General features: G+C 37.2%; 1 protein-coding gene across 3 annotated transcripts in view; it reads right to left on the minus strand.

Annotated features, from left to right (window-relative positions):
* Positions 1-3,548: 3,548 nt before the first annotated feature.
* The window catches only part of SLC2A9 (solute carrier family 2 member 9), a 106,527-nt gene continuing 87,338 nt past the window's right edge, over positions 3,549-22,737 (minus strand). For 2 of the 3 annotated variants that reach the window (XM_026034190.1, XM_026034191.1), the window contains exons 13-14: positions 21,528-21,655; positions 3,549-5,257 (exon numbers count right to left, since the gene is read on the minus strand). In XM_026034190.1, the coding sequence (XP_025889975.1) occupies positions 5,000-5,257; positions 21,528-21,655 (386 nt within the window). In that variant the 3' untranslated portion in view covers positions 3,549-4,999. Of the gene's footprint in view, positions 5,258-8,915; positions 9,053-21,527; positions 21,656-22,737 lie in introns of those variants that run through there. The other variant, XM_026034192.1, reaches the window with a different exon arrangement.

Below are 22,737 nucleotides of genomic sequence, written 5' to 3' on the forward strand. Positions count from 1 at the left end.
TCCTTCCTTCCTTCCTTCCTTCCTTCCTTCCTTCCTTCCTTCCTTCCTTCCTTCCTTCCTTCCTTCCTTCCTTCCTTCCTTCCTTCTTTCTTTCTAAAATGAATTTTAAAAGGTGGAACACATTTCAAGAGGCGAAAATAGCATTATCTTAGCTTACTTAAATGAGAAAACAGAAAGAAAACCAGGTAAATCTTCAGAGCTCAGCAGATGATTTTGAGAGAGCTCATAATTCACAAAGTTTGTTCTTCCTGCCTATCTCTAAAAAGGACTTCCCACTTCAGGTAGTAAAAGATGGGGGGACTACATACTACCTGTATGCAAAAGCTGTTACACAATTTTTTTCCCTGGATTTTTTACTTAGTGCAGATGAAGCCACTAGAGGAGACTTCTACTGACTTCAATAATCACTGTATAAGAGACTCCTGGATACTTTCTTTTATATTCTTTTTGAAAAGAGAGAGCCACTTTTGAAAAGAGTTTGACTGGAGCACAGATTTCATGGAAACATCTCAAGAACGAGCTGAGCCATAACTCATGAAGGCCATAAGTCACAAATTCATGACCATCTACGTCCTTTTTTTCTCTCAGATGATGGCAAAAGTGAGGCAACACAGCTGAGCTTAGGTGGAAGAGGCCTGTGGTTACTCGGGTTGTGTGTGATTGCTTAGTGCGCTGTGGTAACCTGGTTGAGTCCAAGCTCTAAGTCTTTGCCATGAAACATACCTCTTGTGAAGATGTCTCCAGTGCTTGGACCTGCACAGGGTTCAATTAGACATACTATCATCTGCAAAGAGATTTAAGCATGGACCCAGAGCTGGACCTTTTCAATACATTTCTTAGCAAACATACTTCATAGTTTGGATTGATACAGTTTGAATTTTTAGATTGTATCCAAAGTGTGTTTCTAGGAGCCAGACTGAAAAATAAAGATGGCAAGCATCTCATAAGAATGTTTTACTCAGATTTGTCTTTTTCTGCTGTGCAAGGTGATGGGAGCTGTAATTGCTTTTTATGACAATTTCTATAAGGAAAAGCACATAAAAATAATCAAAGGAAGGAAACAAAAGAAATTTCAAAGAGATTACTTTGTTTTTTTTAATTCTTTTTTCTTTTCACTTTAAAGATGAAAATTGTCCCATAATGCTGAAATACTTGCATTTATTACCACTAAAAATCCGAATCTTTTGGAATGAAAATTGGCTTCAGGATCTGAAGTATGAAATTCGTTTTTTTATATATATATATTTTAGATGTTAGGTTTTGCATATCTTTGAAGCAAAAATATTCATTTGTTTGAATTTCACATCCGAAAGAAGAACTTTAGCAACATAAAAATGGCAAATGGCAACTTTCTACAAACCACATTCAACAGTTCTGATATACACTTATTACTACTTTATTGCTACTATGAGCTATTTTTGATCATTTACCTTGCACTGGCATCTAGATTTTCATTTCTAAAATGGAATATAAGAAAGAAAAAAGGGTGGAATCTGAGCTGAGGAACATAACTGAACTAATGCATCAGCAAATGTAGAGTTTCAGAAATGATTTTCTTCCCAAGAACTCCTAGTCAGCCCGCTATCTTGCTACAGAGTTTGAAATGATTTAGGGTTTGTACTGGGCCATACAAAAACAAAGCAAAATAAAAAGACAGGAAAATGTTCAGTGAGACTTGTACAGTTGTGTAGATTCATATTTATGCAGAACAGATTCTACGCCTTTTTAATTTACTTCCAAAGTTTTATTTTGTGATCACTGTGCATGGACATAACTAATCAAACACATTACCCGCTTGCGGTACTCAGCACAAAGAACCACAGTTGAACCAGATCTCATTCTTGGCCACAGAAAGGAAAACAGAATGTGGCACCACAGGAAGTATTCCCACTTTTAAGCGCATGGGCTACGGATGATCTGATATATACGACAAGGAAACCAAATAATAAATGATATTTTCCATGTTGTCCTGTCATTGCTGGTGAAGCTATAGCAGCATAACAGTGGGGAAAAAAAGAAATGAAAAAAAAGGAACAACCAAAAAAACACACATTGCTGGACAACTTTAAGAACACAAAACTCATTAAGGTTAGAGATGAGAAAGTTGTACAATTCCTGCCATCTTAAATTTCCTCAGAAACTCCCAAAACCCAAGGCAGAAGAGACTGCAGTTGCCTTCCCCAGACAGTGAGCAAAGCACCTACATGAATACATATCTGGAGTCTGGAATTATTTTGCTTCTGTACTGCACATTTGAGCAAACTGCAGCAGAGGCAGGTGACGGTTTCCCAGGTGGACTTGTTCTGCAGTGACTGTCCCCGTAGCAGATCAGAAAGGGAGTATGTGGCATGTACCTATGTCAGGTCTGACAAGAGATGGGCAGACAGCGTTGCAGAGGAGAACAACACAAGGCCCTGTGGTTCTGACTGTACCAGCTGTGATGGGAGGCCCTACTGAACTGTCCCTTTACTAAACTGTTCAGATCTGGCCTCCAAATGTAACTGCTTGAATAACTCTCAGATGATTTCATCTTGTAGAAATTCAATACGACTGCCACGTCAGGCCAACACGGCTGTTACCGTGTTGGACATGAAGTTGTCCAATGGCAACATTACCAACAACTCATGCCTATAACCTGCACTGAAGAACAGCACTAAGTATTAAATTCTATTAATTGTAATGATAATCACTGATTTCAACCTTGCCCCTTAACTCACGTGGGATCACATCACATCCCGTTAGCGGCACTAAATGCAAAGTAAGGTGCTTCTCACTTGGAGTAAGGTTTTGCCCCATGATAAATGTCCTAAAGGCAGAAGGGAAAGTCTTCTTTCCTAAAACTGAGTGAAGGGGTGGCATTCAAGTGGATTTTCACATAGTCCCCCACTTGGTAAGCTTCACAAAACCCCAAGGGACATCTGGAATAGGCAACTAAAGAAATCAAAAGAGGACATTCCCTTTGCTGCATAATTCTACAAGTGGTTACTAGAAGACATCTTGCTTCCTTTTTCTCTATAGTATTTAATTTGCTTCTAAATATGATCATCAGTTGGAATAATTCTGATTCACTCAATTTCTTAATAGCACCAATATTATAAATCTGATTCCTCATTCTTAATTCTCTTATTCATATTTCTACTCATTTTTCTTACTACTGTGCCCCTACCCCAGTAAAAAAAGCATAATTCCCGTCTGACAAGATCAGACCATTTTTCTCCTGTTATCCAATAGTGAAATTGCTCTATTAGGTAATCTACATTGTCAGTTTACAATATGTGCAGTAAATATGCCACAAATAAATAAATCACAGTATACTGTACATATCATTCAGCAGTAATAGATGAACATTAGATTCTCTGATTTTTACTTACAATGTAAAACAAAATAATAAACATCTTAAATTCAGGAAAATCTGAAAAAAATACAAGTATTGGAAAGCTATTCTCCACTACACGCATACACACACGCATATATGTACACACACACATACATAGGGATGTATATATGTGTACATATATATTTACATATACACATATTCAAAACATCCCAAATTTATGGGTTTCTGCATTTCTGCATATGCCTTATGGAAGCGGTTGGCTCTCCATAAAGGCTGCACTTGCTGATTAGACCTCACTTCTAACAGAGACCAACTCCAAGACTTACTGACTTTTCACTTAAAGTAATAGCTTTTTTGATTTAAAAGTACCTATTGGAGTTCTCAGCATCCAGGTACTTAAAAGAGTCAAGAAAAAACTATTGCAGTTATGAACCAGAAGGATGATCTGCCTAAAGAAATCCCAAGTGGAAGAAAATGGATCATGTAACCCCAGACAGCCCACATAACCCCAGACAGTCTGCTAAATCTTTCTACCATGAAATGAAGCAGACTGAAAAAGTTTTCCAATGCATTAAGTAGCTTAGAAACTAAGAAAAATAAATTAGACACAGTGCTTCACAATCTAATGCCCGCAGGAAAATAAGTGCTTAAACAAATATTGGAATCTTAATTGAAGATTAGATCTTCAAATTAATTTGAAGGTCTTTGTGTTAAAAATGGTATTTCATTGGGTTACAGGGAAATTTTGGCTCATAAATCTTGTGTTTCAAGAAGAGCTTGAAGAAAAGGTAAAAAAACCCTTTCTCCCTTCCCTCTGCCCCAGAAATGTTTTAGCAGCTGCAACAGGCTGGGAAACTTGGTGGGTTTTTTTGTTTTTGAATGATGCACTCTGTTACCTACTACTACAGTTCTTGCTCTTCGCCATGAAGTTTAGTTTTTCTTTTCACATCAAGGCTTCCGTAACTAGCCTTACAAAAATAAACCAGAAATGCAGTCTCATCAATCCAGGCAACCCTACTTAACACCTAGATGAGGAAAACCTTTGAGAATTTTCCATTTATAAGAAGCTGGGCGGTGTTCAGCTGAAGCAACTGAAAAGCAACAAAAAAAGTCAGAAGAGTTGGAAAAGGAATGGGACGCATGGGAGTGTCACCAGTGGTCTTTCAAGTCCTCTAGTCTCTCTAATCTAATGTGCAAGTCATATTGCTATTGGGAAACATGGAAAAAGGCAAACTGATACTATTTCAGGTTTGTCTGGATTGATTTTTAGCAGCCCTGGTTCCTGCTGCCTCCTCCTTGACAACCACACACCCCCAACCATTGCTGCACTGAGGTGCTCGGCCAACGTGTGCTTGCAGTTCACCTCCCATTCCCTTCCCCGAGTCCAGATTCCCAGGTCACTTACTGCTGCACCCACCTTGCAGGTATCCCGAAAAATGCTGGCTCCAATTTAATTAACTGGCTGCTGCTATGCCAGCCTCGTGTTTCCTCTGGAATCACCCTCGCTGCTAGCAAATTCACTCACACTCACTTTAAACACACAACATACTCAAGGAGGAAGCAGTTCATGCTGTAATGTTAAAATATAAGGTGTGCACTGCCATAAACATATTGGGTTAGAGGAGTATGCTTCTCTCCCCCTCCTCAAAACACATTCACGTTTTACACAATTCCAGTCTTGGCTTCCACCTTGTCCATAGGAGAAGTGAAGTTTGATTCTTGTTCTGCGCTTGATTTCCTTTCTGCTGGATAGTGGTTCATTTCTTGCATTTCTAAAGATACTTTATTCTTTTTGGCAAATGCCTGGCTGATCTCATTAAGTGTCTTGTTTTTGGTTTCAGGCAGGACAAAGAACAGGTAGGTGGCTCCTGCCGAGCAGATGGCAGCGAACACCAGGAAGCAGTAGGTCTGTAAACCACTCTGTGAATAAAAAACAAAGGGAATGGCATTACAGATAGGACAGGGACAAAAGTCAGAGAAAAGGAAACATCAAGAACTACTTGAAAGAAAAAAGGGTGGTATGGAGCAATTTTTAACCAAATACAGTAAGTGCTGTCAATGACTGCAAGATGGAGTGTCTACAAAGTGCATGAAAACACATGAATCCTTGGTCCTTCCAGGAGCCTCTATGACCCAGACATGCAGACCAAGCTCCTGGCAGGACAGCACGGATCTGCAATCTTGGTGGTGCTGAGAGTCTTCTGACTGCAGTTCCCAATTGCAGGAGCAAAAAGAGCGAGCGGAGGGACCGCGGTGTCTTCAACTCACAGGACTTAACTACTGCCTCTTGCAGCTGCTTGGGATTTCTGGAAATGAGGCAGATTTTCTTTTTTTTTTTTTTTTTTTTTTTACTGCAATATTCGGAGAGGTAACTCTCAAAATGCACAGACAAAAATGTGGCAGTCTTTGGTAATGTTGTGCACCTGTCTTTAACAAATGAGCAAACTGTCATAGCTAGAGGCATCTGCATCACACTAGTTACAAGCTCTGCGATTTACAGATTAAACAATAAACAAGGAAAAAATGCCAAAAATCTGAATCATTTCTAAGTTTACTGGGGCTTATGGTAGAAACAGCTCTATAAAATATACTTCTTTCATGCTAAAGACAAGCGTAAAAAACAACTGAAAATGAAATACAGGTCCTATTGGAATGTTTCTGATTTTACTGAGCTGTAAAAACAGAACAGACACAGGAAAGAAGTCAATTTAGAAATTTATTATAAATGCTCCAGCCAACTTGAAAGAGTTGCACATCATGAAAACATAAATACTTCTTGCCTGGTGATTATTAGCTCATCTAAAAGCATTCAGTAGCATTTTAATAACACAAAGAATTGAAACTGCTTCACCGAGTACTTCCATGCAGACTTCAGCCTTGGCCTCACCCCACAGACCTGCCTGGGTCATTCACCACATGGAGCTGAAGCAAACCCCAGCTCTCTGTGTGACACCCTTTATCTCCTAATCAAAAATTCTTAAAACTTATTCTTTCTCAGTGTAATAGGAAAACCTGGAAATGTATGCTCTGAAATATGGACTATGGACTCTTGAAATCATCAGGACTGTTTTGTCAAACTCTAGAAGCCCAAACTACTGAACAACCTGACGATCACAAGCCAATGAGCATGAGTAACAAGCAGGAGAAATATTCTGGGAAGGAATGCATATTATCCAGAGGCAGAAGGAAAGAGATTTAGTAAACAGAAAAAAAAAATAGCTTTAACACATCTCATAAATCATCCTGTCACATTCAAAAATTGTGTCTGGATTCTCTATATTTGAAATTGTTTTTCAGTCGAATGGTAGAGCTCCAGTCTGGAATCATGTACCTTACATGTTACTCTCTTTTTAGATTTGTCACTGAACCAAATCTTCTCTATGATGATGAAGAACCATTAATGCCTTTTGTGAATGGGCCTGACAACCCAATGCGAGAACTTATCTGCACCTCTTGGTACAGCTACAACTTCCCACTTCTCTTACTCCTGTTTAATTCCTTGCTACCTGATATCTTAATGAGTTTATTTACATATTAACATAGTTTATTTGCATATATTTTACATAATATATTTACTTTTATTGGTAACAAACTTGCTTGCTTGCTTTTTTGCAGATCCCTTTCAAAGAAGCCCTAAATTAAGCTCCACAAAGAATAGGCTCAAAGTTAGATTTTGATATAAAACCTACAAATGAATCCTGCAAGAAAGAGACCAAGATTTTGACCTGCTTGTGTAGCACGATAGAGCCCTGACTCCCAAGCAGGAATAGTCCAGGGCAATCACCATCGACTCTTCTCACCTTCTATTGTTTAGTCACAGTATTTCTTTAACACTAGTTGTCATCTGTGAGACACAAAAAGGACCAACACTTATGAATATCCTTAGCATTCTCTGACTCATTCAGAGTTCAACTAATATCACTTGAACTTGTATTTGCTGTAGAAGAATGCCATGTGTGATTTAAATTATTTGTTAAGTCTACCATATGTCACAACCTACATTGCATATCTTGATAAAGGATGTAGAACAGAGCTACTAGATAAAGCTAGTTAAAGGGAAAGTAAAAACCTGAAACTCTAGCCAATAAAAGTTCTTACATGGCTGTGATATAACTCAGTCTTGACTTTTGTTTGGATCAGTTTTATCTGTTTCTGATGTATTATGAACGGATTGGTGCCAGAGGGAAGACACTGAGATGGATCAATTAATAGATTGGCCTCAGCATATCTAATGTGACAGCATATTAAGTAAATGTCAGATCATGTCCCAGGAAAAGGGTGAGTTATTGAAAGACAGCTACTATAAAAACAGTACAAATAGGTAGATCTGTCAGGAAAATGAAGCTGCAACTTTGTTCTGTGAAATTGTTATACTTTTATTCATAATATGAATATGATATTATTATCATCATTGTGATGATGAAGTCCATACCTATAACTTGGTCTGGACCTCCAGAGGTCTGTAGCCTCCAAAGCCAAGGTCTCCCACTGTTGTTTTATTCCTTACAACTTATTGACTTGAGACAAATCTAGAGGCTGCAGCTGCCACTCTAGGACTAACCCCCCTTATCTTTGCTCAGTTTGAGAGTTTGAGACTTATCTGTTTGGCCTGGGAATGAAAAAAAAAATAAACAAAAGTGGAAAGAAAGAACTTCAATAAAAGTCTTTGATGTCAATGAGAAAGGCAGATAACCTGCAGCTCTGTTCTTGACCCAATGGACATGGTCTCAAGATCCTTCACTGCCATCTACATCCTCAGTGACATGAGAATAATGAAAAATTTGAGAATAAAATAGTTTTCTGCACTGTGACATTGCTTCAGCAGTTACATGGGACAGAAGCATCAGCATCATTAAAAACCCAAATATTTATAACCATATTTATAACCAGAGTAATTTGACCCTTAGTAAAAAAAAAATAAAACCAAAACCAAAACTGAACTGCTGGAGGGAAGGGCAAGAGGAGGAAAGGGATAAAAAAGAAAAGAATCAAAAGCAAGCTGGTTCTGAATGAAGATTCTAGCTACCTGTGAAACAAAGCCACTGAAAACATGCAATTTCCATTACTTCCCAGGTTTCCCACATAAACATGGGGTCCTACAGCAGTCTGTGCTGCTTAGCTGCTTCCCCAAGCTTTCTTTGGTCCTCCCTGCTGCAAGAGCACCCAGTGATCAGGAGTTACAGCAGGTACAAACACGAGAGCCTTGGGAGGCCGAGCTTTCCCGTGGTCAGTCAAAGGTTCATTAAAGGCAGCGGAGAGAATAGGATGAGAAAAGTACATGTCTCTACTGAGGCATTTCCTGAGGAAAGCACTTGGACGCTTGCAGCCTGTTCCTAGTCAGCCCGCTAACACATCCCCACCTGGGTGGGATTCGCACTGCTGCTTTCACATGAGATATTTGAGAGCTAAGCATAAAGTTCTAAACTCATCCCCTCTATCCTGACATTGGTTTTCTACGGAGGCTATTTAAAACATAGTGTTTATATACTTGAATACTGAATTATTCATTTTTCATTTTCCTTTCACGTTTACAACTGATCAAGGCTGTAATTGCATTAAAAACAAAAGGGAAACAGGAAACAATTCACTATAAACAATTCACACTGATACAGCCTTAAGACTTGAGTTGAATTGCAACAAATACAGAGCTGAAGACATAAGCAGCTTCTCCCAGATCCGATCCCAATTTGGTGATCAAGCAATGGTGATTTGTACCTGCATAAATGAGATTTGTGAAGGTGGAGGTGCATAAACTTTACAAACATACTATGAGCTTCTGTAGGACTCCTGCGCACATTATACATATGGAATAAGCATTTCCTCTTTATTTAAAAAAGAAATTAAGCATTCTTTAGAACTTTAACCATTTTAAACAGACTTCAGAAAGAGTAATGTCAAAATGGATGAGCAAGAAAGCCCTTTTTTAAAGTAAACTGAAGAAAAATTTGTTAAAAATATTAAAAATAAGCAATAATCTTTTTTTTTTTCAATCAAAATTGTTAACAATTTGCCACATATGAAGTCTGATAGCAGAGGACAGTTTTATGGTTAATAGCTAGTACTCTGTGAATAACAGAGTCTGTAAAAACATAAAAATAGCTGAGCAGAAGATCATCACGTGCTATTTAACAGCAGATCAGTTGATTATTGATTTAATTCATTTTGTAGCTAAGTCCAATCACTAAGTTGGACTGTCATAACTGACAACAGAAAGACAGATACTCTCAGTAGGCATGGGGGAGTGAACAAGCAAATGAACAAATTCTGAAGCAGATGCAGCAAGTTTAACAAATTAATATTTTTAAAACAGAACTTTCATCTCTTTCCAGAAAATGATAAAACAGCGTTTTCTCATTCTGTGCCAAGCTGATGTTTTATTGTTGAACTGCAGGGCTCTGTGGGCTTTCACTGCTCTCATGGAAATGTAATCCGCAAACAAACAAATGTGTATTTATTCAATTTATTTTCATTTCCACTTGATTTGTTGTTTAGAGAGCAACAATATTTTGAATTCTGTCTGATTTCTCCACTACTTCTTCCTGAGTTCTTACATGGGGACTTGCTGCTTTTTGCTTTGTTTTCATATTTGCTTTCAGATTTCTTAGAAGTGAAATCACTGACACAACCATTTTGAATGGAAGGAAATCTAAGCAAACAAACAAAAACAAACCTGTGGCTATGTTTCACAGTAAGACTGAAATAAAGCAGCGCACAATCCTGCAGTACCACCACAATTCTAAACAGATGGATCAATGACTCCCTCTTCCTTCCCAACTTCTCATTTCTCAGCTTTCAGCACCACGTTCCCTTTGGTACCACCAACTCCTCCTTGCAGTTGGAAGTTTCCAAGAAAATTGGGTCTTTGAAGTGGTAAGGTCAGATCATAATGGTGAGATGATTTATGAAAAAGATTAGCAACAATATAAATTATTCACATAGACTATTGATTTTACATCTTTTTTTTTTTTTTTTTTCTCACACAACTTGCTGAACTGAATGGAAACTCCCCGTCTGTCCTTTACTCCTCATCCTTCTAGGGTTTTGACACAATTTTTGATTCTACAGAGGGCAATTCTACATATTCTTACAATATAAGAAATATGTCTCTTAAGTAAAAGCACAGAGAGGCATCTTCAAAAAGATAAACTGCAATTTCAACTTTAACCCTCACTGATTGTTGCATTTCACAAAACATTTGTAAAAGCTTAAAATAGCTTGCCTGGGGGAATCAATGTACATGCTTCTGTGCATATCTTTGTTATTCAAGTTCCTGTATTGTGCAATAGAAAAAGTCAACAAGTAGTACTACTCATTAAGGAAACAAATAGGAAAACCAAGACACAATCTGGATGGGTAAATGAAGCTCAGGGAGTAACATGGAAAATCTTGAGTCCAGAAATAAGGAAGGAAGAGAAGTGCAAGAGAGCCTCCAATAAGATGTGTAACAACTCAGAAGCACCCCTTCCCAGAGGGATCCAAAAGGGAGGAAACTAAACACACATATATGCCTGTACATTTTGCTAGTATGCCAAAAATCTGCTAGTCTGCTTCCCTGTCGTCTCAGCACCTGCCTCTCATAAGCGGAAATGACTGTGGCCAAAGGGCCAGCCATAAACCCTGTGCCAGGATCCAGGAGTTAGAGCATCACCCACCAACCTGGGAACAGGGCCTGGGAACAGGTTGGTGGGTGATGGTCTAACTGAAACAGTTGGACTAGATGTTCTCTAGAGGTCCCTTCCAACCTCAACCATTCTGTGATTCTGTGAAATACTGAACACACATCTCCACACTGCCATCTACAGCCATGCCCTCCCTGCAGAAAGGTTAGGCAAGCATCAGCACTCTACACCAGGGATCTCTTCACTGGAAAGTGCTGGGTAGGTGCAAATACAGCAGAGCCCTTCATATATATATATGTTAGAAATTTTTCTTTTGTAATACATTTCCTATTTTCTGCAACATCCCTTTAACATATTTCTTCACTTATGCCTTTAGACTAGTCTTTCTTTTAATTTTCTGAACTATGTCTCAAAATACTTTCTCACCTTTTTCTCTGAGTCATCCTGTGAAAAAGCACACCACTGTCAGGCAGAAGCGAGGAGATGGGAAAGGAGAGCCCCAAAATGTTCCATCAATTTCTCAAATATAATTAAAGTCTGCCCAAAGCTAGTGATCAATTTGTCCATGGTTAAAAGTATATAGTTTTCTATTGCCAGTAAACCAGAAAGGTATTAGGGTGGTCGGTTCTGTCAGTCGCTTTGGTTTCCCGACCAGAAGAGCCAGACACCTCTACATAACTAGGACACTTTTATGTAGGTCTGAGTGTTTATCTCTGGAATCTATATCATGATATATCATCTGCTTTACCAATATGCATCAATTTGCAATTAAGGAGAAATAGAGCAAAAACGTAGGTGACAGTTATATGAATGCATGTAGCTTATAACATTGCAAAAATCAAGCAGTTTTTCTGTAACTGGACAAAGTACTTTTAAATTGCACAGTGACATTTAATAGTTCTTGTAAAAATGAGATATACCATGCCATTTTTCTCTCAGAGAGCTGGAAAATATCATGCTGTTTATTACTATCACTCCCTCAGTCTTGTTGCAAAAGTGCTGCAAGTAAATGATGCCTGTGTCCTGTGCTTTATCATGATGCAAGCTCCTATGGCAGAAGAAGTAGGGAAAAAATCACTGCACACTTTTCACACTTCTGAATGAATTTCACTTAAGTCTCCATTTTTTCCCATCTAAGGAATTCTAGTAACAATTCAGTTCTTTGGCATTTAGATGAACATCATGTTCTAGTACAACCATGGGGAGAAATTTGAAGACGTCCACTAACCACTTCCCCAACATTACTACTGCTTTCAAAGCTGGGGCAACAGTGTGTTCAGAAAACAAATTATTATAACAGAAAACTTCTGGAGAACTCTGCTATGTCAGTTGTTCTGCAGCATAATGTTAGTTCACTATGTGATCTTTAAGTACTCTATAAAAAAATAAGGGAACAAACTGAAACACAAAATAAAAATGCATTAGCACGCAATGAAAATAACTGATATATTGACAAATCACGCAATGAAATGAATTGTTAATCATTAATACTTACAAATGGCATGTATTTACGTGATGCAATACAAAATAAACATCACCTTTTATTAACTAAAATGCAATGCAAGTTCCAGCTGTTGCAGGTTGATTACGAGACCGTGTCCCTGCAGACTTCATTGAAGAGGAACAGCTTAATGGGCCTGTTCTGTTGCACCAGTGGTTTTCAAGCCTTCTAGACTCTGCTTTTCTGCTCTTGTAGTTTGTTGTGCCCTGTGCCTGCTTCATCTCATCACACCAATTTTCACATATACAAACACTCTGCTTTTTGATTTACCAAGTGTCCCAGCCTTCCACACTCCAGCACCTCTGGAGCAGCACAGTTTGTGCTATCACCTGCTCCTAAAAATAAATTTCTGAGTGGCAAAGCTCCAGCAAAGTCAGGCAAGGCCCCAAATTTTCTTTCCAGCAGCATAAAACAGGGCAGTGAACAGAACAGAGGTGATGCCAGAAAATATCTGCAAGTAGTAATTTAGAGTCTGGTTGCATTGTGTTTGTATACACTTATAAGATTTGAGTTTTGTTCATCTGACTGGGAAATAGTTTGTGTTTATACACATGCCTGTGAGAAACAGGAAGCGTGATGCTGATGGACAAGCATAATAAGCATCAATATACTTATCTTTGTTACATATATTATGAAGCCATTCATAATCCATCTCTTCAAAAAATTCTTCTTTAAATTATGGGCTGGAATCAGTATCATGGGCAATGATGAACTCATTATAGTTTTCAAGTGATTTACAAAAACTTCACTGTTTGAAATATTCACATGAGCTCTTCAGCCAAAAATTTAAAAAAATTTGGAAAAAAAGGGCCTTTTTATTTAAACTTTATATTTAAACTTTAAAACTTTTAAACTTTAAACTTTTTATTTAAACATTCTGTTCAACAGAAAATTTAAATAAAAAATTGCAATAACTAAGTTATGTGATGAGGAGAAATCAGTAAAATTCAAGCCAGAAATAGATACAATTTTTAATCCATCACTGAATACCCTATTGTGCAGCATGAAATCCACTGGAAAGGATGACTCGGTACCTAAGAGATACACTCAAGTACAACTAAAGAATACTGATGTATTGTATGTATGTATGTTGTATCTGGTAGCTTGTAACTTAGAGAAGGCAAGAATATATGCATTTCTCTGGTCAGATTTGGTTTTGGACTTTTTCTTTGTTTTTGTTTTTTATTTTTTTCCCTCTAGTGAGTCAGTATTGCCAAAGGGAAAATGATGTGTTTCCTCTCATTATCCATAAAAAGATGACTTATAGAAAGATGACTAATATAACCTTGAATGCCTCCAGGTTAAAGATTCCTTCACTTTCTTTGCCTGTTTGGTTCTTGCCCAAGTTTTTCTGAAATTCACCAAGTTTGCTCTGACACGTAAGAGAAATTTCACACTTTTTGTTCCTTTTGAACTGAAGAAAATAAGTGATCTTTTCTGCCTCTTCAGTTATTCAAAGTTAGCCTCTCCCTTCTCAGAACTTTTCTCTAGATGGTATATTTTTATGCTTGCTTTTCTTTCATTTCAAGGTTCTTGTAATTGTTGTTGTCTAAATTCTCAGCATTTGTCAAGAGTATTTGGCCCAAGACATCATTATATCATTCCTACTATGACCTTGCTATTTCTAAAGAGAGTAGTAGTTACAGTAACTTTGGATTCTCCTGCTACTCTGCTACGCAGCAGCCTTTCTTGTGGTGCTTATTGAGCTATCACTCTAACACAAAAAAACTCAAAACCCTGGTGAGCCACATGCTGTGTCTACAGCTAATGAGAGACACAAGCTCTTCTGAAGGCTTTAAAATGTCAATAATATCATTGAAAAACAGGAACCCAGATGTCATCCGTCTATTTGCTCTACTAAGGTAGTTTCAGCTCCAGACAGATGCCAGCCTGTCACTCATGGGTCTCCTGTGATAGGCATGCCACAATTTCTCCTGCATTACTCAGTTACACTATTCTCATGATTAAAAGGTTTGCCTGACAGACTTCCTGATGCAGTTATCTGAAAATATAACACGTCTTTTCTCTACTTCATCATCCTTTTAGCTACTGAAGGCAGCTGACAGACCAGACCTGGAGTGAAGATGAGCTGAGGATGGAGCAGGGACAGCACGTGAGTCTGGTGTGTGTCTGGAAACTTTCTCAGCCAAGCTGGATGTCCAAGTGTCTCTCTGCAAGAGCTGCCCAGCAGAGCTGATTAACTCCTCTGCAACACTCAGTCATTGCAGAGAGCCTGGACCTTGCTGAATGCTAACTCCATGCTGACTGTAGCAATCAATAGAAGAATCAATGGGATTTGATCAGTAAGGGTTCATTATGCTTATTAAGGGTTGTAGAAGCACTAAAAAGCAAAACTGCAATCCTGTGTGACAGAGGCAGTAAAGCTGCTTGAGAATGGGGACACTTGCAGCTGAGAGGCTGGAGACTTTGGTCACCACCACTGTGGTGGCTATGTTTCCTTCAACACCACCCAACACTTGTACAGAGCTGAGGGCTCTGGCTTCTCATCAGCTGCACAAGAGCACTACTAATGAATGTTTTCTACCAGGCAGAACTTTGTGCTCAGACTTGTGGGTTTAGGCAGGTTTTCAAGCATCTGGCAACTCTGTCCTTGATAACATTAGCAAGTTTGCAAAGTACATGCTCTTGGACTACTAAACACTGTGAAGCTGGATCTGAATACCCTGTTAAAAGTAACACAGATGTTTACAAATGATCAGAGATGTTTAAAAACTGAGTTTCTTGCATTTTAGGATTCTCTTTTCAGAATAAGCTGGGGTGCAGAGGCAACCCTAATCTGATTTGGGGCAGAGAGAAGTGGGGAAAAATAAAGCATCATCACGGGAGATTGTGCAGGACTAATACAGGAGAAGAACTACCAGCTCCACTATCTTTGGTAACATATCCGTACTTAGCAACCCAGCTATGTAAGAAAGCAGCTTTGCATATTTTTAGAATTAGCAGTTCTCACTGAAGGTGACAAGAATGCTGTTAATTGACTTTGAGCTAAAGGAATAGTTAATCTAATATCTACTATACAAAACAAAAACAAACATAGACCAACAAAAAAGGAAAAAAGAAATAAAAAATCCCCACTTCACTCATGTCCAGGAAAGGAAGCTGGCACTTGATGACTGACAGGCTGTACATGTTGCAATAACAGTCAGCAAAACAAAATCACTAAACTATTATCTTGGAAAAACCAACAATCACATAACCACTGCTGTAATTAGTGTGATTTTAAACAGCCTGCAAGTGCAAGCCTAGATTAAAAAGCACGTTGGTAAGAAGAAAGCACAGAGAACATAAAGACACTTTAGGCATTCTCTTTCTTTCTGTCTATGAAACACTTTTGCTCCCTGTGCAAATGGCTTGCTTCTCATTTAAAATCTCTTTGAGAATTCTATTCAAAGACTAATTGATGTCATGTATTAAGCTTTTAAGAAACCTGGAGGGCTCGTAAAATACCTACAGTGTAATTACTAAAAAGATTGCTTTAGTCTAACAACAGGGATGAACATTTTGCATACACTGAAATCCCTGGAAGCATTTGGTAAAATTTCTACCCCCACCAAAAAATCTATAACTAAATAAACAAAAAAAAAAAGCATATTCTTCTTCCCCCTACAGGTTTAATTAGCTGAAATAAGTTATAGTACTAACTACACTGCTTGTATTATCCATTCTAGTGAGTAGACTGAAATTGAAAATCTGACATATTCAGGAACATTATCCTGATCTACTTTCTAGTTATAAATAACCATTCAATTAGATGAGCACTGAGACATTTAAAGCAGAAACTCCCCATGAAGAAGGTATCTCTGTAAGAATGTCTCAGTGAAGGCAAGTTTTTTTGCTCATCTTGTTAAGAAGGGTTCAAGTTCTGCCCTTAACATGAAAAGATCTTTACAACAGCTAATTTCTAGTTGAAATGTCATTATATGTACTCATCAAAACAGGACAAGAAAAATGACATCTGAACAAGAAACTGAAAAAAAGAAAATCACCCTTGTTGTCTCACACTGATTCCTGCAGGCCATTTCTGTCACTGTCTTGAATTTATCAAGGCAGCTTCTTAGAAAAGGGGATACCAAGGAAGGTCTCCCACCAATGCCCCAAATACCCCAGCTCACAGCTGAAGATCTGTCCATCAGGAAGAAGTATTTGGCTGCTCCTTTCTTATTCTGAAGCACTGGAGAGCTTGAAAACCAAGTTTTTTTCGCTGTTACAAATATTTGGCACTCATCTTGTGCATGCAAAAAGTTCACAAAATTCATGTTGTACAAGAATTAAAGTGATTCTATTTTGATTTTGGTTTTTCCTTGTATCTAAAAAAATGCTTCTTGTCCCATAAAATCTTCCTGATTAATTTTCTAAATTTAATTTCATGGAGGAAGATTAGAACAGATGCACCTGTTAACACTGAGAAAGCATCTCTTTATTACTAGGACAGAGTGGATTTATCCAATAAAATATGCTGATTAGCAGTAGAAATCAATTTCTCTTCTACTTTTTCTAGTGAGTTTTACTCCAAGTCACGATTATAATGAATATAATAAGAATTTACTTTTAAAACTGAGATTAAATCTCTATTTGGATTACTGCATCTTATAAATTTAAAAACAAATTAACATGAAAGTACAAAAAGGAGATTTTTAAGAGAGTATCTTAAGACACAGTTAGAAAAAAGCCCTAAGAAACCTGGTCCAATCCCACTGCTTGACCCTTTGAACAACAGTTTGGACTAGGGACTTCCTGGGCTCCCTTCCAGCCTGGACAATTCTATGATTATATTCACAACTGCCCCGAATTTTCACTCTAAAAACTGTGTTGCTTTGTTTTGACTCAACACTTGAGAGACAAGATATTGTTTGTGTTCCCAAAAGGTGATGTGAATAAAGATGGCACCTTTTTTTTTTTCGCCAGTGACTATACCAGTTTATTTTCGGTATGCTTTCTGTGCAAAAAAAATAAACTTAAGTTGATTACACACTAGTTTGCATAACAAGCATAAACTCAGCAGGAGCAAATGCTTGATCTCTGCTTTTTGATATTCATTTTGCTCTGGGTATTTCCAGCTAGCAGCATTTACTCAGAAGGAAGCCACCAAGAAAATCTGTCTTATATTCCCAGAAGCTGAGTCATTAGGAAACACAAGTCACACTAGGTTCACACAGAGATGAAAACTGAATTTGAGGAGCCACTCGTGCATTTTTTATGAGTTACTCTGTTCATATAGGAAATCTCCTAGAAACCTATTTCTGTCTACATATGCTATTAAAATGACTATATAAATTTTATCTGTAGAGACAACACCTATCATCCTTTCTCAAGAACTCTGACAAACCGTCTATCGACTATTTCAAACAACAGTCACCCTACCAACGCAAGCTCAATGGTGACATAATTTATTTGCCACATAAGTTTTACTTGCCTGGTAGACATGTATGCAAAAAAATATGTGATTTAAATGCTATTTTAGATCTCAAGAAACTATTATGTGGGAGTCCCAGGAGAATTACTAGTCTTTAGAAGATTTGATGTGGTCTCCTTTTTATGTTCTAAAATTATTTCCAATATTAAAGGGTGAGATCTTTAATGACTGATTTGCTATGAACACATCAAAAAGTATAGTCATGCTTTTAAAAAGCCTCCATGTGAGAAAGTGCTTAAATATTTTTTGTAGGACATTATTCCTAAAATGAATAATGGATGATTTCTATCCTTGAATATCAAAACTGTAACACGGTGAAAATCAATTTTATTTATCATGAAAGTGAGCCAAACCCTCAAGCTGCCCTGAATTATCTATAGTGACAGAATCGTCACAAACCAGAAGTTAGAAAGTAATATTTGGATTTTAAGGGAATTGAGCTAAGCTGGGCTTGTTGGATATTGAACAGATTTTTACAGAGCTGCTGCCCTCTGCCTGTTTCTGCTGACCCCAGCATAGCTGAAAATCAGATGTTTTTTAAAATCTGGATTGAAGTATTTATTTATAAAAATCTATCTTTAAAAATATTTCTGGGGCAGATAGTGTGGGGTCTATTTTAGCAATTCCATTTGTACTAAAGAGTGCACTGCTCGTTTTTGAACATGGGTCACTTAGATAAACTTTTGATTTCTTTCTTTTTTTTTTTTTTTTTTAAAAGGAAACAAACAACAAAACCCCAAAGTTTACGCAATCTTTAGGAGTGTAAAATAATTAGACATGCACAAGGAAAAATGCTTTCATTTTTATCTCCACATATTGAAACTATTAACAATGTAGAGAAAAAAAAGCCCAAAGAAATAGAGAAAGGAACTGAATAACAGATACTGGGTATTTTAGGTTCAGATCTTTCATAGACAGATGAATGTACTTTACTAGTTTAATGGGTCTAAGCTGCCAAAAGAGAGAATTAAATGTTTGCATAAGTCTTTACAAGACCAAGAACAGAATTTTATCTTTTTAGAGAATACATTCAATAAGACTTTTATCATTTCACACCAAGTTTGTATCTTTCTAGTTCCTTTTTGGCTGGCTCATAAAATTTGAGATTCAAATCCAATTACAATGCATTTATAGTACGTGCATAAAGGCAAAATGCAAGAGCAATAGAATCATAATTATTTCAGGCAAAACATGTCCACATTGCTAAGCTTATAAAAGGACCATTATAACTTCAGGCATTTTGTGCAAAATGGACAAATTACTTTTTGCTGCTATGTGCTCAGTTCAATGAACGTGGTTCTGACAAGTACCTTCCACATGGGAAAGTGAGATATGTAAGTCAGAGCAAATGGCAAAAAGATGAAGTGTTTATCTATTCCTAACCTAAACTGATGGCCATTTGGGACAAATGAAAAAGTGGAGATTTGACTTCCAAATCATTAGAACTCAGTTCTATTTTGTGGAGTAGCACTGAAGTACTTTGATAGGATGGGTCACCACGTCTTCGTCAAGTGTTTCATATATCTCCAACCTACTGGCTTGCTTCCCTTACCAAAGCTGTCTTTGGAGCTCACTGATTGAGAAAACCCCATACTTCCATTCTTAAATGAAGGTGGTGGGAAAGGGATGTTGCAGAGCATCATTTGGTGCAGGCATTTAGCATTCTGTAAGATCAAGCTCTGTATTGAACACGAGTCTGAAATACCTTTAGACATTTTGTAATTTCTGTGTTTAAGATGTCATGAAATATGTCATGAAATATGATACTGAAATCATATCATACTAAAAAAATAATTCAATAATTCAATAATTCTATACTGTTGAAACATAGTAGTCATCCAGTATCAAATGCACTTGTAAATACAATATAATATTGAATTCCACTTAAATTCTGTTTAGACTCTGGGCACAAACACTCAATATACAAAATTAAAAAATTACTCAGATATGCCGTGACAAGAACTAGAAAGGCAGTCATGTTTTAAATGTATTGAAATTTGTCAAAAATGGATTTGTATGCTAGCTTTTCAATGTCATCCATACATTTTAATGTATGAGTCAAGCCAGTATTTTATTCTATTACATTTATGTACAGATGGTTGGGGGAAGATCCATACTCATACTAATTAATTGGTGACATTTGGAAAACTAACTCATGGTCGATTTCTTGAATAACTCTAGTATTAACACACTTGTTTCTCCTACCCTTAGGGTAAGTTTTATTGAAAACTTCATTTAAAAAACCTTTTTTTTCTGTTTAAAATTACCAGGAAAAAATGATTTGAGGAAAGGCTATTGCCTTTCTGTAAAGGAACAAGTGACTCATAACTTTAATTTGGAGAATAGGGTTGACTGAAATAAGAAAATTGATCTTATGAAAAAAATAAAAAAAAGCAAACCTGAGTGACACTATCTTTATGTGCAAACTCTATGCTTGTTTCTTTGTCATATTTTTAAGATGAAAAAACCAAAACCCTGCAATGTGGAAATATAATTACCCTTCACTAAGACTAAGCAGATAATCTTGTAATTACACAATATGAAATGTTTATGAGGGAAAAATGAAAAATTCTCCAAGGCAATGCCAAACTTCATACAGATGCATTCTGAAACACTCAAAAAGATTTAATATGCACGTAAAATTTATTTTGTTATTTTGTTTGTTGAAATTTACTTTAGGGACTTTTTAAATAGTTACCAGCAGGTGACTGATTGGGGGCACTAGCAGAACAGGAAGGCTCCATACATGGCATACTTCTAAAGATAAAAATTAAAGGTTACATTGAAGAGAGAACCATGAGCTGCACAAATTCAGACCTGACTGGCAGGTAAAGCTCAGGAAACTCCTTGGTTTTGTCCAAGCAGTAGAAAATGAAATCTTATCTTAAATATCTAAGCTTAGAAGTCCTTACTATCAGCCAAAAAAAAAAAAAAAATTGTGAAAATTATTCATTGATTTCAATAAATTTTAAAACTAGCTTCCAACATGTACAGCTCTGAGCAAGCTAATTGACGTTAATGTTAGTAGCAGCAGAGTCTGGAAGGATGACAGCGTTTATATCGATGTAATCTTTAGAAGGTGATTCAAGTAATCACACTGACTAAATATTTCTACCTTATGACAGAAATTTTAGGTCAATTTCTTTAGTGGGAGTGTGACAGAGCCCTGGCACAGGCTGCCCTAGGAGGTTGTGGAGTTTCCGTCTCTGGAGGTATTCCAAACCCACCTGGATGCCACCCTGTGCCCCATGCTCTAGGTGTCCCTGCTAGAGCAGGGGGTTGGACTAGATGATCTCTAGAGGTCCCTTCCAACCTCAATCACTCTGTGATTCTGTGATATGTCAAACTTAGACCAACCATCAGACTTTTATAACACTTTCCAGTTCTCCCATAAATTATCTCATAAAGATAATTTTAAACACTGCTACTTGGTAAAAGCAGTTCTACGTGTCAACTGAAAATTACTGCCTAAAGTTTTATAGTATGACATTTTTAATAGCATATAATTTTCAATTTAAAAAGGCACAAACAGGGTTAACCACAAATTCTCTCCAACTGAACCATGTGGGCCATAAGAATTTCAGTTATATCATATCAACTGTATAATACAATATCAAAACCAAGCATTCTGAGTACCTGAATGAAAGGGAAAAGAAGTCCGACTGCAAAGTTGGAGAGCCAGTTGACTGTCCCAGCTATCATGAACGCGGCCGGCCTTTGAGATTGCTGAAAAAACTCTCCAGTCAGGACAAAAGGAATTCCACCTGTAAGTGTCCAAAAAGTTGAAGATTTTAATAAAATTCCTCTATCAAAAATTGTTTTAATTACAGAGATGATCACACAGAGAATTCATAAGCACCTGTTTATGAGTGACAGTTCTTAGTGACAAGGACCGTCTGTCTTGTACATCTCCTCAGTTTTACCAAGGGCAATTCGAACCATAAAATTTGTGCTTTGTCAAAAATGTGTTTTATAGAAGTGTTACATTTTGCTGTTTCACACTGGTGTGACTTCTACGTTGCATCTTTTCCATAGTGGTAAGCAGGCAACAGAATAGTTAACTCATGGAACTCCCAGGTTACTACATGAAGACTTGATTATCAAATATACGAATTACTATTTCTGTTAAAATGCTTGATTTTCTGAAAATGGAGTAATTTTCCATAATAATGTTAGACATTAACACACCAGTGGTTCCAAAGATGTTAAGCAGTATTTCTGGATGATTATTATACCCTTTAATATACTAATAAAAAGACAGAACATTTGCTTCTCTAACAAGGTTATTTTTTGTTTTTCCTTATTTATAGATTCCCTTGCTGTTTATGTTGTTGACACTTCTGAAAAGGTTCCTTTCTCCCACCAGCCAAGAACTACAACTTCTGAAACAGCAAAATGAGCTGAACACTGCAATTGTCACTCATGTTTCCTTTGACTGAAAGAGTGAATTATTTTGCACAACACTGCCATATTTCTGGCCAGACAATAACCCTTTGGGGAAAGGTGTCTAGTAGCTGAAAGCCTCAGTTTGTGAGCTATGGCTTTCTTCAAGTGGATAGAGTATTTCAAAAGAAGTATTTCTATTTTATTTCCATGCGTAAAACATAGACTGCATTTGACTGGCTACATATATTAGCTAATGTTGCACAGTAGATGGGCATCCACTTGCATGATTATTTCACCACTGTTTGGGAACTGCAAGTCTGGCAACATCAGTTAAGTTTTCAGTATTCTGGTACCACCAATTTCTACTTCTAGTACCTTGCATGTCTGCCAGCATGATCACTGTTACTCTCTTTCACTCAGCTTTGCATGCAAGATCCATGTCTGCACGCACCATGTGCTT

The sequence above is a fragment of the Nothoprocta perdicaria genome, unplaced genomic scaffold (genome assembly GCF_003342845.1).
Source record: "Nothoprocta perdicaria isolate Ctin4 unplaced genomic scaffold, notPer1 scaffold_14, whole genome shotgun sequence".
NCBI classification, from domain to species: domain Eukaryota; kingdom Metazoa; phylum Chordata; class Aves; order Tinamiformes; family Tinamidae; genus Nothoprocta; species Nothoprocta perdicaria.